The sequence below is a fragment of the Lycorma delicatula genome, chromosome 5, assembly GCF_047948215.1.
Source record: "Lycorma delicatula isolate Av1 chromosome 5, ASM4794821v1, whole genome shotgun sequence".
NCBI lineage: Eukaryota > Metazoa > Arthropoda > Insecta > Hemiptera > Fulgoridae > Lycorma > Lycorma delicatula.
In genome coordinates, this window is record NC_134459.1 from 137,477,496 (window position 1) to 137,491,894 (window position 14,399).

Here is a 14,399-nt window from a genome sequence, read left to right on the forward strand (position 1 = left end):
AAAATAAAGAGTTGTATATACTCTCAAAATATACCAAAACTGGTCATAACTCTAGCTCAAGAAACAGTTCAATGGATGGCATAGTAAGTTTGAAGAAAAATAATTAAATTAATTATAAGCCACCGGCTTGGTCTAGTGGTGAACACGTCTTCTCAAATCAGTTGATTTGAAAGTTGAGAGTTCCAGCATTCAAGTCCTACTAAATTCAGTTATTTTTATATGGATTTGAATACTAAATCGTAGATACGAGTTTTCTTTGGTGGTTGGGTTTCAATTAACCACACATCTCAGGAATGGTCAAACTGAGACTGTACAAGACTAAACTTCATTTACACTCATACATATCATCCTCATTCATCGTCTGAAGTATTATCTGAAAGGTAATTACTGGAGGCTAAACAGGAAAAAAGAAAGAATTAAATTAATTAGTATAAATAATCATCTTGCTACTTTAGCCAACTTTTTTTCAGGTACTGTGTGCATTGTTAGTTACTATTGAATAAAAAAATATGAAAATCTCAGACTTGATTACAAATAAACATATTTAGAGGTTTGCTTCTGGGAAACTGTAATCTGAACGTTCTAGTGAAATACTGGTAAAAAATACTTATTAAGAAGCTTTGTATAAGATTTTACCAACCACATCAGTCGCTAATGAAGTACATTATGTTATAAAACTCTGAACTCATCCACCTTTTGGCAAGCAATGACCTTGGTCTTTTACACCTAAATTTTATATATAGTTTCAAAATTGAAAATAGATACATATCTTTTTTATATCAAGAGATGAATACCTCAAACACTGGGCTGAAGTATGAAAATTTATCAGATATGTAACTGTTTCCTAAAACACAATAAAATTTTTTTTAGAGGAGATCATCCTAGGAAGAATTGCAAACTAATGTGATGAGCAGAGATCATCCTTTCTCACCACTCACCTCATTTCCTTATCATGCATCCTTTTTTACCCAATATTAGTTCCATATGTTTAGGTCTGAATGTGCTACTAGATTCTCCATTCTGATGATGTCAAGGACTGAAGAGTCCATGCATCCTCGGTACTTGGTGTATGCACTGCCTGTGCATCAATGTGGAGACTTCTCCTGTCCAATGGCTGCCAATTACCTTAATGTATTAAGTGCTTATTGGGTCAAGCTAGGTGTCCGAGTGAACCCTCCAAAACCAAAACAGAGAAACACTTTGTCAATGACATTGTTGACATTTCATGGCAATTGAATCAGGTTGTTTGTAATTATTTCACAAAAATACAAACAGACCAACCAATTTTATACTGTGCACACATTTATAAAAAACATATTTTTTATCTTTTGGGCAGGACAAAAGTTGTAATTCATGTAAATCACAAAATCCAAAGTTTATATAATTTTTTAATATATTTGTCATACTTATAAATTTATTTAAAAAAAGATTGTTTTATATGTGCCCTGCAAAAACTTATTTTTTTTTTAAATTTTCAAACATAATTTACAGTAAAACTTATTTAAATAGCTTGCCTTAACATCTCTTTGGCCTGCAAAACTTATATTGGTCTGTTGCATAATGCTCTTGAATTTGTATAAGTTGAAAGCATACCCATTAGGTAGGCTTTCCAAAAATAATGAAAAAACACTTTTTTCCCCAAAATTTTGAGACCTAAAAGTCCCAAAATAACTTTTGCAGGTGATAGTTGTTACTGTTTAATGTATTCTGAAATTTCAAAATTTAGAAAAGGGGGAAATAAGTTTGTTCATTATAATTTTTTATATTTTAATTCATCCTACTTCAGAAAACTAGATTAAAAGTGCAAATGAGGAATGATTTATAAGAAGTTTAAATTTTTATTATGTAAGCCAAAAACCCATTCTTTTAACTATGAATTCATTTTTAACCTTTGGGAGTAGCCTCAAACAACAACCTGCTGATAGTTATAGTTCCACACATTCAGCTGACACCACATTATTTGCAGAAGACCTTTATTACAACCATGCAACTACTACTTTCATCCTAAAATTATAAACAGATCTTATCTGAATAGAAAAAGTTTTAACATATGTAAAAAAGACTTTTTCTAATACTTATATGTAAGAAATAAAAATAGAATAAAAAAATTTACTCAATTTGACCTTGATAAAAAAATACATATAAATCAAACTGTTCAATGCAGTAGCTGTAAAATGCCAAAAGATGTGCCCTCTATTACATTACATCTCTCCTGTATTATTAGCACCAATTATAAATAAGATTTTTTTTTAACTACATTCTTTTAAAATATGAAACAAAAAAATTAACAAGTTACAGCTTACTGAAGAATGGTGTAATTTACAGCTAGCTTAATATCAAAAATAAAATAGGTAAGATTACAAAAAAATTAAAATTTTTAACTTTATAAGAAATTTTATTACATTATTTTATTTTATAACAAATCATATTCTTGTAATTATTATTAGACAGTAATTTCTGCCTGTCTTGTTATTATTAGTAATAACAGTAACAGAAATAAAATAATTAAAAGCAATCCACTTTACCAGCAAATAAGTGTTAAGTTCTCGAGGATCTTTCAGTTTTTTAAAACATCAGCAGGAGTTAAAATATTATAATTATGTCAAAAGTTAAAATACGTAGAGTCATGACTGTTTGCGTGTTAACAATATATGCCTTGTTAACATTAATGTTAACACCTTGTTGAAAATTAAGACTAGTTATTTATCAAAAACAAATACTACCAGTGACAGTTAATAATGAAATTAATAAACCATACCAAAAAATAACAATTTTAACATTACATAGATGATAACTAAAATAATTTAATTTAACAAAATACATATCCCAAAATGTTTATACTCATATTAAGGAGATAAATGTATTAATTAATAAATGAAAATTTAAAAATAATAATGAAAAAGTGAATATAACAATAAAAAAGAGACAAAACATAGTTTGTTCATTCCTTTAAATTTTTTTTCCACCATACTCCCCTGGGCCGAACATACACTTAAGTAAAGCTCAGCCCAGGGAAGTGTCCTTTCACTCTAAGGGAGCCTCCCCACAAAAGGGCCGGGTCTTGGTCTTAATTTTACCCCTAACCTACGCTAGCCGTGAAGTCCTTATCCATTCATCAGAACTGGCACACCTAAGCATACCATCCCTCATGGATGGGGCTGTCCACTCTTCCCTACACTAAAGTCCACGGCATCTCCCTTCAGCATCCTTAGCACGTACCACCTTCATAGCTTACGTGTCGAAAACCCTCCAGTTCTCTTCTGAGGATAGCATGATGGACACCAGGATTTCAGGTCTTAATCTGCCGATGCCTGCTTGAGTCCACCAAAGATGCCATTATGCACCCATAAATATGGTGTGCTCTGCTATGTCCTCTCTGTTGCAAAACATGAAACACAGAGAATCCCGTCTGCCAAATCGATTGAGGTAATGTTCAAACATTCCAAGGCCGGAGAGCATTTGTGATGAATAAAAATTTACATCGCCATTTTTCCTTTTTGTTCACATGTCTAAGTCTGTGATTAATCTCCTTGTCCAGGCTGCATCATTTCCAGTCACCCATTTTTCACGCCATGTCTCCATTACATTAGCCTCAACCTCACCCTTTCCCATACCATCGTAGCAAAGCTCTCGCGCTCTAACTTGCAGATTAATTGGCAAAACTGATGCCAACATGCCAACATATACATCTCACTGTTCGACATAGTTCTATAACCCACCGTGACATCCAACAACGTACACCTGTGGACCTCTGTAGACGTGCCCAGTTCCTTATGAGCCTCATTGTTCCACCCCAAATCGGGGCGGCATACAACACTACTGAAGTTATCATTGACATGATTAATCGGCATTTGGAAGCCCTTGAGGCCGACTAAATAGTAATCAATGCATTTAATGATTTCAAGGTTTTTTCGGCCTTTGTACAACTGCCTACTACGTGTTCACTAAATTTACATGATTTGTCGATCTGTACCCCCAGGTACTTTATCATTTCTCTCTTTTGCAGCAACTGTCTGCCTAGCATGAGGCACATTCTTCTGCCCGTTAGTGTAATGTATGCACATTTGTGTGGCGACAGCTCCAGTCCGTGTCCTCACATCCAGTCACCGATCGCATTTAAGGCCTTGTTTCTCCGTCTTCCAGCTCAGCCTCAGACCTGCCGCTGATCAGAACAGCCAGATAATCCGTATACGCCACTTTTTCAGTTGCAGCCGGCAAAGGAAGTCACAGGATGCCATCATAAACCAGGAACCAAAGCAATGTCCCCAGGACAGACCCCTGCAGTACACCCCTGAAGATCTGAAATCTCAACCTTCCTCTCCGGGTGTCAGCATTAACCCATCTGTTGGACAGGTACTCAGAAATTTGTCACCTGAGGTAGGCACTGATCCCTTTTGCAGCCAGCACTACCATAACCGATTCTATGTGTTCTTTTGGTCTTCATTCATTTGACTGGTTTGATGCAGCTGTCCAAGATTCCCTATCTAGTACTAGTCGTTTCATTTCTATATACCCCCTACATCAGACACCCCTAACAATTTGTTTTACATATTCCAAGCGTTGCCTGCCTACACAATTTTTTCCTTCTACCTGTCCCTCCAACATTAAAGCAACTATTCCAGGATGCCTTAATATGTGGCCTATAAGTCTGTCTCTTCTTTTAACTATATTTTTCCTAATGCTTCTTTCTTCATTGATTTTCCACAACACCTCTTCATTTGTCACTTTATCCACCCATCTGATTTTTAACATTCTCCTATAGCACCACATTTCAAATATGGTGCTTCTAATCTTTTCTTCTCAGGTACTCCAATCATCCAAGTTTCACTTCCATATAAAGCGACACTCCAAACATATACTTTCAAAAATCTTTTCCTGACATTTAAATTAATTTTTGATGTAAACAAATTATAAACAAAAATTTAAAAAAAAATGACAAAAAATTAAGATTACGTTTAAAACTAACAATAAAAAAGTTAAAATAATTAATCTCATCCTATTAATGAAAATAATCCAGATGTTTATTAAATGGAATCTGGGAGAGCAGAAAATTCTGCATTGGAATAACAAAAAAAAATTAAAAGAGAACTGCTTTTTCAGGGTTATTTTTTAATATAAATATCCCTGAAAATTATAATAATAAATTTGAATTATAATAATAAATATCCCTGAAAAATAGATTTTTATAATTTATTTATATAAATACAAATAAAATACATATGAATACAATAAACACAAATTTATTTATACTGAAACGCATAAGGAAAAATAAAAACATATTTTCAAGTATAGAAAACATGGCAGTATTAGAAATCAACAGTAATAAATTTAATTTCCACACTCTTGCAAAATATTATAATAAAAAACAGCAACAAAAATAATTTTTTTTTTTTTTTGTCTTCAGTCATTTGACTGGTTTGATGCAGCTCTCCAAGATTCCCTATCTAGTGCTAGTCGTTTCATTTCAGTATACCCTCTACATCCTACATCCCCAACAATTTGTTTTACATACTCCAAACGTGGCCTGCCTACACAATTTTTCCCTTCTACCTGTCCTTCCAATATTAAAGCGACTATTCCAGGATGCCTTAGTATGTGGCCTATAAGTCTGTCTCTTCTTTTAACTATATTTTTCCAAATGCTACTTTCTTCATCTATTTGCCGCAATACATCTTCATTTGTCACTTTATCCACCCATCTGATTTTTAACATTCTCCTATAGCACCACATTTCAAAAGCTTCTAATCTTTTCTTCTCAGATACTCCGATTGTCCAAGTTTCACTTCCATATAAAGCGACACTCCAAACATACACTTTCAAAAATCTTTTCCTGACATTTAAATTCATTTTTGATGTAAACAAATTATATTTCTTACTGAAGGCTCGTTTAGCTTGTGCTATTCAGCATTTTATATCGCTCCTGCTTCGTCCATCTTTAGTAATTTTACTTCCCAAATAACAAAATTCTTCTACCTCCATAATCCTTTTCTCCTCCTATTTTCACATTCAGTGGTCCATCTTTGTTATTTCTACTACATTTCATTACTTTTGTTTTGTTCTTGTTTATTTTCATGCGATAGTTTTTGCGTAGGACTTCATCTATGCCGTTCATTGTTTCTTCTAAATCCATTTTAATCTCGGCTAGAATTACTATATCATCAGCAAATCGTAGCATCTTTATCTTTTCACCTTGTACTGTTACTCCGAATCTAAATTGTTCTTACACATCATTAACTGCTAGTTCCATGTAAAGATTAAAAAGTAACGGCGATAGGGAACATCCTTGTCGGACTCCCTTTCTTATTAGGGCTTCTTTCTTATGTTCTTCAATTGTTATTGTTGCTGTTTGGTTCCTGTACATGTTAGCAATTGTTCTTCTATCTCTGTATTTGAACCCTGATTTTTTTAAAATGCTGAACATTTTATTCCAGTCTACGTTATCGAAAGCCTTTTCTAGGTCTATAAACGCCAAGTATGTTGGTTTGTTTTTCTTTAATCTTCCTTCTACTATTAATCTGAGGCCTAAAATTGCTTCCCTTGTCCCTATACTTTTCCTGAAACCAAATTGGTCTTCTCCTAACACTTCTTCCACTCTCCTCTCAATTCTTCTGTATAAAATTCTAGTTAAGATTTTTTATGCATGACTAGTTAAACTAATTGTTCTGTATTCTTCACATTTATCTGCCCCTGCTTTCTTTGGTATCATAACTATAACACTTTTTTTGAAGTCTGATGGAAATTCCCCATTTTCATAAATATTACACACCAGTTTGTATAATCTATCAATCGCTTCCTCACCTGCACTGCGCAGTAATTCTACAGGTATTCCGTCTATTCCAGGAGCCTTTCTGCCATTTAAATCTTTTAATGCTCTCTTAAATTCAGATCTCAGTATTGTTTCTCCCATTTCATCCTCCTCAACTTCCTCTTCTTCCTCTATACCACTTCCTCTACCATTTTCTAATTCATTTCCTCCGTATAACTCTTCAATATATTCCACCCATCTATCGACTTTACCTTTCGTATTATATATTGGTGTACCATCTTTGTTTAACACATTATTACATTTTAATTTATGACCCCAAAATTTTCCTTAACTTTCCTGTATGCTCTGTCTATTTTACCAATGTTCATTTCTCTTTCCACTTCTGAACACTTTTCTTTAATCCACTCTTCTTTCACCAGTTTGCACTTCCTGTTTATAGCATTTCTTAATTGCCGATAGTTCCTTTTACTTTCTTCATCACTAGCATTCTTATATTTTCTACGTTCATCCATCAGCTGCAATATATCGTCTGAAACCCAAGGTTTTCTACCAGTTCTCTTTATTCCGCCTAAGTTTGCTTCTGCTGATTTAAGAATTTCCTTTTTAACATTCTCCCATTCTTCTTCTACATTTTCTACCTTATCTTTTTTACTCAGACCTCTTGCAATGTCCTCCTCAAGAATCTTCTTTACCTCCTCTTCCTCAAGCTTCTCTAAATTCCACCGTTTCATCTGACACCTTTTCTTCAGGTTTTTAAACCCCAATCTACATTTCATTATCACCAAATTATGGTCGCTATCAATGTCTGCTCCAGGGTAAGTTTTCAAACATTAATCTGCATTTCTCGCAATCTTCTTCTCCCGACCAATGTTACTACGGAGGTTTTATTAGGTAGTAACTGTAGTCCTCTCACCTCAAGCCAACAACTTATTCGCCGGACCGGATTATTGCCTCCTCCACTTCTGCTTCAGTGTGTCCGGCCACGAGGAGGGCCAAATCATCTGCATATGCGACAAATTCAATGTCCCCATCAAAATCAAGTCTCAACAGCCCATCAAAAGTGAGGTCCCATAGAAGTGGGCTGAGAACCGACCCTTGCTGAACCCCACCAAACACGTCAAAAACCAACTCAGCATCTTCTGTGGGGGTTTTAGGCCTTCTGCAATGTAGGTAACTGTTAATTATGCCAAGGAGATACCCACTGATATTCTTCTCTCTCAGGACATCAATAATCGTCGGCCACTGGAGACTACCAAAGGCGTTCCTGATGTCTAGGAGGACCAATAACAGGATCCTCCGTCGATGCACAATGCCATTACTTCGATATCTAGCTCATTCAGTTACACGTTTCAACGCGTCAATTGTGGACTTCCCCCTAGCAAAGCCGCAAAGCCATATTGATAGGGGAAAGCACACCCTTCGCTTCCACCTCGCACCAGAGGCTATCAGTGATAAGTCTCTCCAACAGCTTGCCCAGGGTGCTGAGGCGGTGGACTGTTAACAACTCTAACAGCAGGAGCTGTAGGAGCGTTGGGATCTTATATTGGCGATAAAGCATTAAAAGGTGTCAAAAAGGTGGTGGGTACGGTTGTAAATAAAGGGATCGATTTATTCCGGGATATCAGTACTGCGGACCGGGAACGAATTTATAAAAACGATTAAAGAGAGGCGATCCTGGTGTAAACAAGTTGGACGCCGCTTGTAAAGAACACGATATCGCATACGCAACGTACAGCGATAACAAAAGAAGAGCGGCAGCAGATCGTAAATTAGCCGCTTAGGGAAAGAGTTAAAGCTAAGGATTCGAGTATCGCGGAAAAGGCTACGGCATTGGCAGTTACAAACGCGATGAAGTTAAAAGCAAAGTTCGGCGGTGGAAGAATACGATGACGAAGAAGACGATCAAAAAGTAATAATACAAAACGCCTTGTCGAAATGATGAAACGAAAAGCGGGCGCTGCAGGGCGGGGATTATTCCTTAAGCCCTTATTCCTTTGGGGATGGGCGGTAAAAAAAAAATGTCGTCGTCTCCAATAAAGGTGCGACCAATACCAGTGCGACCGCTATCGAATATAGAACTAATGTGGTACGCGAGAAGACTAAATATAGCCGATTTTCGAGGGGTCTTCATGTTGGACGCATTACCCACACACCCGAAGACTAACGAAACTGCGATTGTTATTCTTGACCGCAGTACCGGTCATGGAACACACTGGGTATGTTATAGAAAACGTGGACGGACGGTGGACTATTTCGATAGTTTCGGTAATCTGCGTCCACCTAACGAATTGATGCGTTATTTTCCACTCGATTCGATTATAAATTTCAATTATAACGCCAGACAGAGTATAAACACGGTTATCTGCGTGATCATCCTCGAGGTACGTCTAAATTTTTTTTTATTCACTTGTGTGTATATGTGTGTGTGTGTGTGTGCGTATACAGACTGATGTGACGTTAAAATTCACAGCTTATGTAGAACATTTTTCACTCACTACATCATGGAGTCACCGCAGCCGGTTGGTTTAAGGCGTCAGTCGGTCGCGTCCCGTCATGACCGGTTTCGAATCTTCTAGCTGACCGAAATTTTTTTCACTTTAAATATTGTTTATTTATATAATTCAAACCGACCGCTTATTCAAAACCGATTATTATTTAAAATAATAATATCCTGTTAAAATTCTGTTAAATTCTGTAAAACAGAATTATATTAAATTAATTTTTTTGATTTTGTTTATTATCATTATTCTATTCGTTGGATGACTTTCTTTGTTTCAGATTCGATTAAAAATACAAAATGAATACATGTGTCAATATTATAAATTACATAGCAAAACCTATCAGATTCTTCTGTAATCGTAAAAAAACAAGACTAAATGAAGAATTTACAAACATTTATCAAGAGGTACAAGGTCAACTGGGCATAGCAGTTAAAGAAATATTTGATAAAGAAGACTTTATAGCACAGCTAAAAGAAGAACTGAAGAATAGTAAGGAGGAACACAGAAACATTGTAAATGATTTAAATGAAAAACTTAGTCGGGTGAACCAAGAAAATCAAACGTTAAAAAATGAATTATACGAGGCAAAGGATAATCTATTTCATAGAGAAAATATAATACAAGATGTTAAAAAAGAAATTCTTGGCTGTTATAAAAATTTAGAAGAAGCTGAGGAAGAAATTGCCAACTCTGAAGAAAAAATTTCACTTTTAAATTACGAAAGAATTTTAGATAAAAAAAGAATCGAGGAATTAAGTACAATCGAAAAAGATTATAAAGATTTTATAGAATCTCTTTTGATCACTCTTGATCTTGATATCTCAACATATCAGAAGAAACGTGAGGATGATATGCATGCTGAAGGAGATAAAACTGATATCATTAAAAAAGTAGATAAAAATATTTCTGAGAGTAAGGTATCGTTAAAGCGGGATCATATTGAAAAATGGTATTCTGATAGCAGTCTTCAGACATGTACCTCATATACAGCCTCGAAACTATTACCATTAATCTATGAATTAGTCACGCCACTTCGTAAAACTGCTTCATGGCCATATCTGCCAGCAACTGGAATCGATAAAATATTTCCTGCTAAACTGCAAACCGAAGAGAAATTTAATAACTTAGCTTCTCAAAAAGAGTCACTGGAATCAACGAATAGCATTTCTCCAATATAGATTGGTAAGACCGACGAGGATGAAGTCAGAAAACTCATTCCTTTCATTTAAATTAACAGTGTAATATTAACAACTTGACATAAGAAATTCACCGTAAAAGTATTACATCTTGAAATGTTTTAGCTATTACGTAAAAAAATTCTGTACTATGAACATGTATCTTGTTTTCAAGATATAAAACTAAAATTGATCGTAGTAGTTTTGATGCAAGACGTTTGTAACTACAGATGTTTACTTGATTAAGTATTAATGTAAATTGAAATGTATTAATGTTTACTTGATTAAGTAATTTATAATGAATACTTATCAATAACTACTCTCTAGGACTATTTAATTAAAATTAAAATGCAGACTTTAAGAAAATACGACTTAACTATATCTAGGACTATTTAATTAAAATTAAAATGCAGACTTTATCTACAATGAGGAAATACCACTTAACTATATCTAGGACTATTTAATTAAAATTAAAATGCAGACTTTTAACAATACTCAAGAAATATTTTATTCAATATACATTAGAATGAATACATGTTATTTATTGTAATTTCTTGATGTTTAATTAAACTGTTGTTTGATATTAATTGTAGTGTCTTTTTTTTGACTATTACTTTAAGATTCTAATCGCTAAAGGATGAGTAGTTTTTAACATTTATCTTTTATGATAATTATTTATTTACAATGTAACTAACAAAAATTTAAAAAAAATAGAACCTCCGTAATACATCAACATTTCTTTAATAATATTTACAAAAAAAAAAAAAATGAGCTTAAAAGATAACAAAAAAAAAACTTTTTGAGAAACATAAATTTTGTATTTATTCCTAACCGGTTAAACAAAACTGAATTTTTCCCATAAACACATTCTTCCCTTACTTCAAGTTCCGTCATTTAAAAAACCAATAACTTCAATGAACAAGGATAAATACACTTTGTTTGGATCTCAAAATAAGTAGGAACGTTAGGCGTTATAATTTAGTGCTGATGGAAAATAAAAAGATGAATACCTAAGGTACTGTATCAAATTTCAATTATTCTGATTAATTTTAACGTTTAATTTTTCGAAGTAAATTCTATGCAGTATTACTTCGCTAATAGTACGTGCAGGTGTGTCATGAAACACAAATATTAAAAAACAAGATCGCCAACAAATTGACAATTTTGTATATAATATTTGTTGGGTGTAAAACACTTCCACATTATCATCGCCTGGAAACAATATACTCGTATTTGTTGTAAAATAACAAATATACATCACATTTTATATCTCAATTAAAATAATAAAATTTCTAACCGCTATATGGCAATTGCCATGAATTGCTGAAACACACTACAGTAATTTAAATATTTGAATACAAACATACAGACCTAAGAAACTGAAAAACATAACATGACAATATTTCACTGTCCTCTAGAATAGTTTGTATGTTAGCCCCTAGGTTAAATTTGCGATGCAATGCTGCATAGCAAATACAATCCACAATGATGTGGTGCACTGTTAGTTGGCAGTCACAGCGAGCCCAACTAGTTCATTTGTTTGAGTCATCAGACATCCATGAGTGGAGCCTTGTGTGCCCTATTCAGAAACGATAGATAATAATCTCCTGTCGACACTTATTTCTGCATGAGGAGCTCTACAGTGATACCATGTTCTTAATCGGGTGAAGTTTATTGTTAATAATAGCATCCCATTCACTTTGCCACATCATGAACCACCCTCCTCAGGAAACAGATAAGATTCTTCAAAGCGACGCGATTGGTGAAATGAGGCTGGAAACAAGCCTCCTTTGCCGCACTATCTATCAGTGCGCTAATTGCCTGAAATCCCAATATGGCTGGGGATCGAGCAGAAGCTTACTGTTGTATTATGGTGATTCACTTGTGAATTAACACACTGAATCTCACAGACAACAGGGTGTCTGGAGTACACGTCATTAATCATCTGTAAGGCACTCATGGTAACTGAACAAACAAGAAAACATCACACTTTTGCGCTAATTATATTATGTAAGGCCTTATTAATGGCATACAGTTCCTCAACAAAAATACTGGTGATGGTGGGAAGGCCAAATATATGTATGTTCTGTTACCAGCTAAAAAAGCTGTCAGTAGAATTAAAGTTACCAGCAGAATTAATGTTTCTAGAGCTGTTCGTGTAAACTATAACTGATTTTATAATATTTGTTTTATAAGATAACCAGATTTGTCTTCTTTTTATGATACTAACAGAGATCAAAGCAGTAATTAAGGAGAGAAAGCCACCAAGGGGGATAATAACATGGAGTAAAAGTAAGGACTGGAGGTAATTGTGTATTTAGAACAGAAAAAGGGTGACGAGTTCTGATGTCTAGTGAAGCAGTAGATCTTGGCTGTTCTTGGTATCAAATCAGATATTGGTTAGAGAACAACACATCAAAGGTTGGATGATTTTGTTGCACTTTAATTCAAGCTATGTAAATGCAGATCATTTGATTCCATTTATTTGAAAGGGACCACACTACTTTCCACCAGAAGACTTACCACAGGGCTTGAACGAAAAGCACCTGTAGCAAGATGGATGAATGAATGATAGACTGAATCTAGCATTCTAAGAGTGGTGGACTAAGCGGATGAATAAGCCACACAGTCATAGTCAAACATGAATAAAATGAGAATTGAGCTCAGTAGAAGCGCAACATACATACTCGATCAGCTCCCCATCGAGTACTAGGATAAACTCTCAGCATGTCCAACATTTTTTTTAAATTTTACCTTCAGCTAAGGAGCTGAAGGTAAAATAAGGTTGGCATTTAAAGGTAAATGTATTATCCAGATTCCTAAATATCTAACTTGTGTACATGTTTCAACTGGTTCACCATGTAAAATAAAACTTGAGGGTCAGTATCTTCCCAACCATGAAAAGCAGATGCATTTAATAATACATAATGGGTTTTGGCACACAGTTTGTTATACTGTTTATGGCTGCAGCAAATAAGATAACACTTAAGAACTTCCCTGTGGTATTGCATTTTCTAGAGTCAAACTTTTAACTTATTCATTCCAACTCCAACTCAATTAAGTACCGAGTGTCATAAACTTTTAATTAAATGTAAATAGATTTCATTAAATTTTTAATACAGAATACATAAATGTTTAATTGCCAATTGTAGTTTTATAACCCTATTTAGTACAATGCCATAAAACGTTTTTTTAACCCACTTTTTTTTTAGAAATTTCAATATTCTTTATATCATTTTGAAAAAATAAAGGGATGAAAAAATACTTTTTTAAAGAAATTTGAAAACTTCTAATGAAAGCTGGGTTTATAATATTAGTTTATATCATTTTTAATATCAGTTTAACATAAGTGTCATATTAAACTGAAATACATATGTATAATTGTAATTTTTTATGTAACAAAATTTCAAATTAGGCAACACATATATAACATTACAATCTTTCTAATAATCCCTTAACTTTTTATCTTTATTGTAACGTACACAGTAAAAATTCATAAAATATTTAATTTACATGAATTAAAGAAATAAATTTAATGACTTTCCTCAAATAATTCTGATAAGGCTACTGCATGCAATACACTACTTGATGAAAAATGAAAGACCTTGAAGAAGACTTTTGAAGTGTTTTACATTGACATTAATTGTAGAGGAGCATGTCCTCTACATTTTTGGTTTGAAAACCTTTTTCTAAAATGCATAGATTCAGAGAAAAACGCATTTCAAACAATTTTTGAATTTTTCTTAAATCTATGGGAGGAGATGTTAAAAATCTGGAGTTAAGCTTCCCTCATCACCCCTACCGCATGGACAAAAGATCAATCGGTAGGTAAGGATTTTCAAATACAGCCTATTTTGATGACAAATTGCCTGTACTATTATCAAGGCTCAAGACCAGACTTTTTTAATATGGAGAATATTAGTTATGTAAAATTATTCTCAAATTATTTCTCTGACA

At 33.9% G+C, this 14,399-nt stretch overlaps 1 protein-coding gene across 1 annotated transcript; it reads left to right on the top strand.

The window, feature by feature from the left end:
* The first annotated feature begins 8,863 nt into the window (after positions 1-8,863).
* On the top strand, positions 8,864-10,919 carry LOC142324549 (uncharacterized). Its single transcript, XM_075365386.1, has 2 exons — positions 8,864-9,147; positions 9,545-10,919. The coding sequence occupies exon 2, from the start codon at positions 9,564-9,566 to the stop codon at positions 10,443-10,445; it is 882 nt and encodes a 293-aa protein (XP_075221501.1). The 5' UTR covers positions 8,864-9,147; positions 9,545-9,563; the 3' UTR covers positions 10,446-10,919.
* Positions 10,920-14,399: the final 3,480 nt, after the last annotated feature.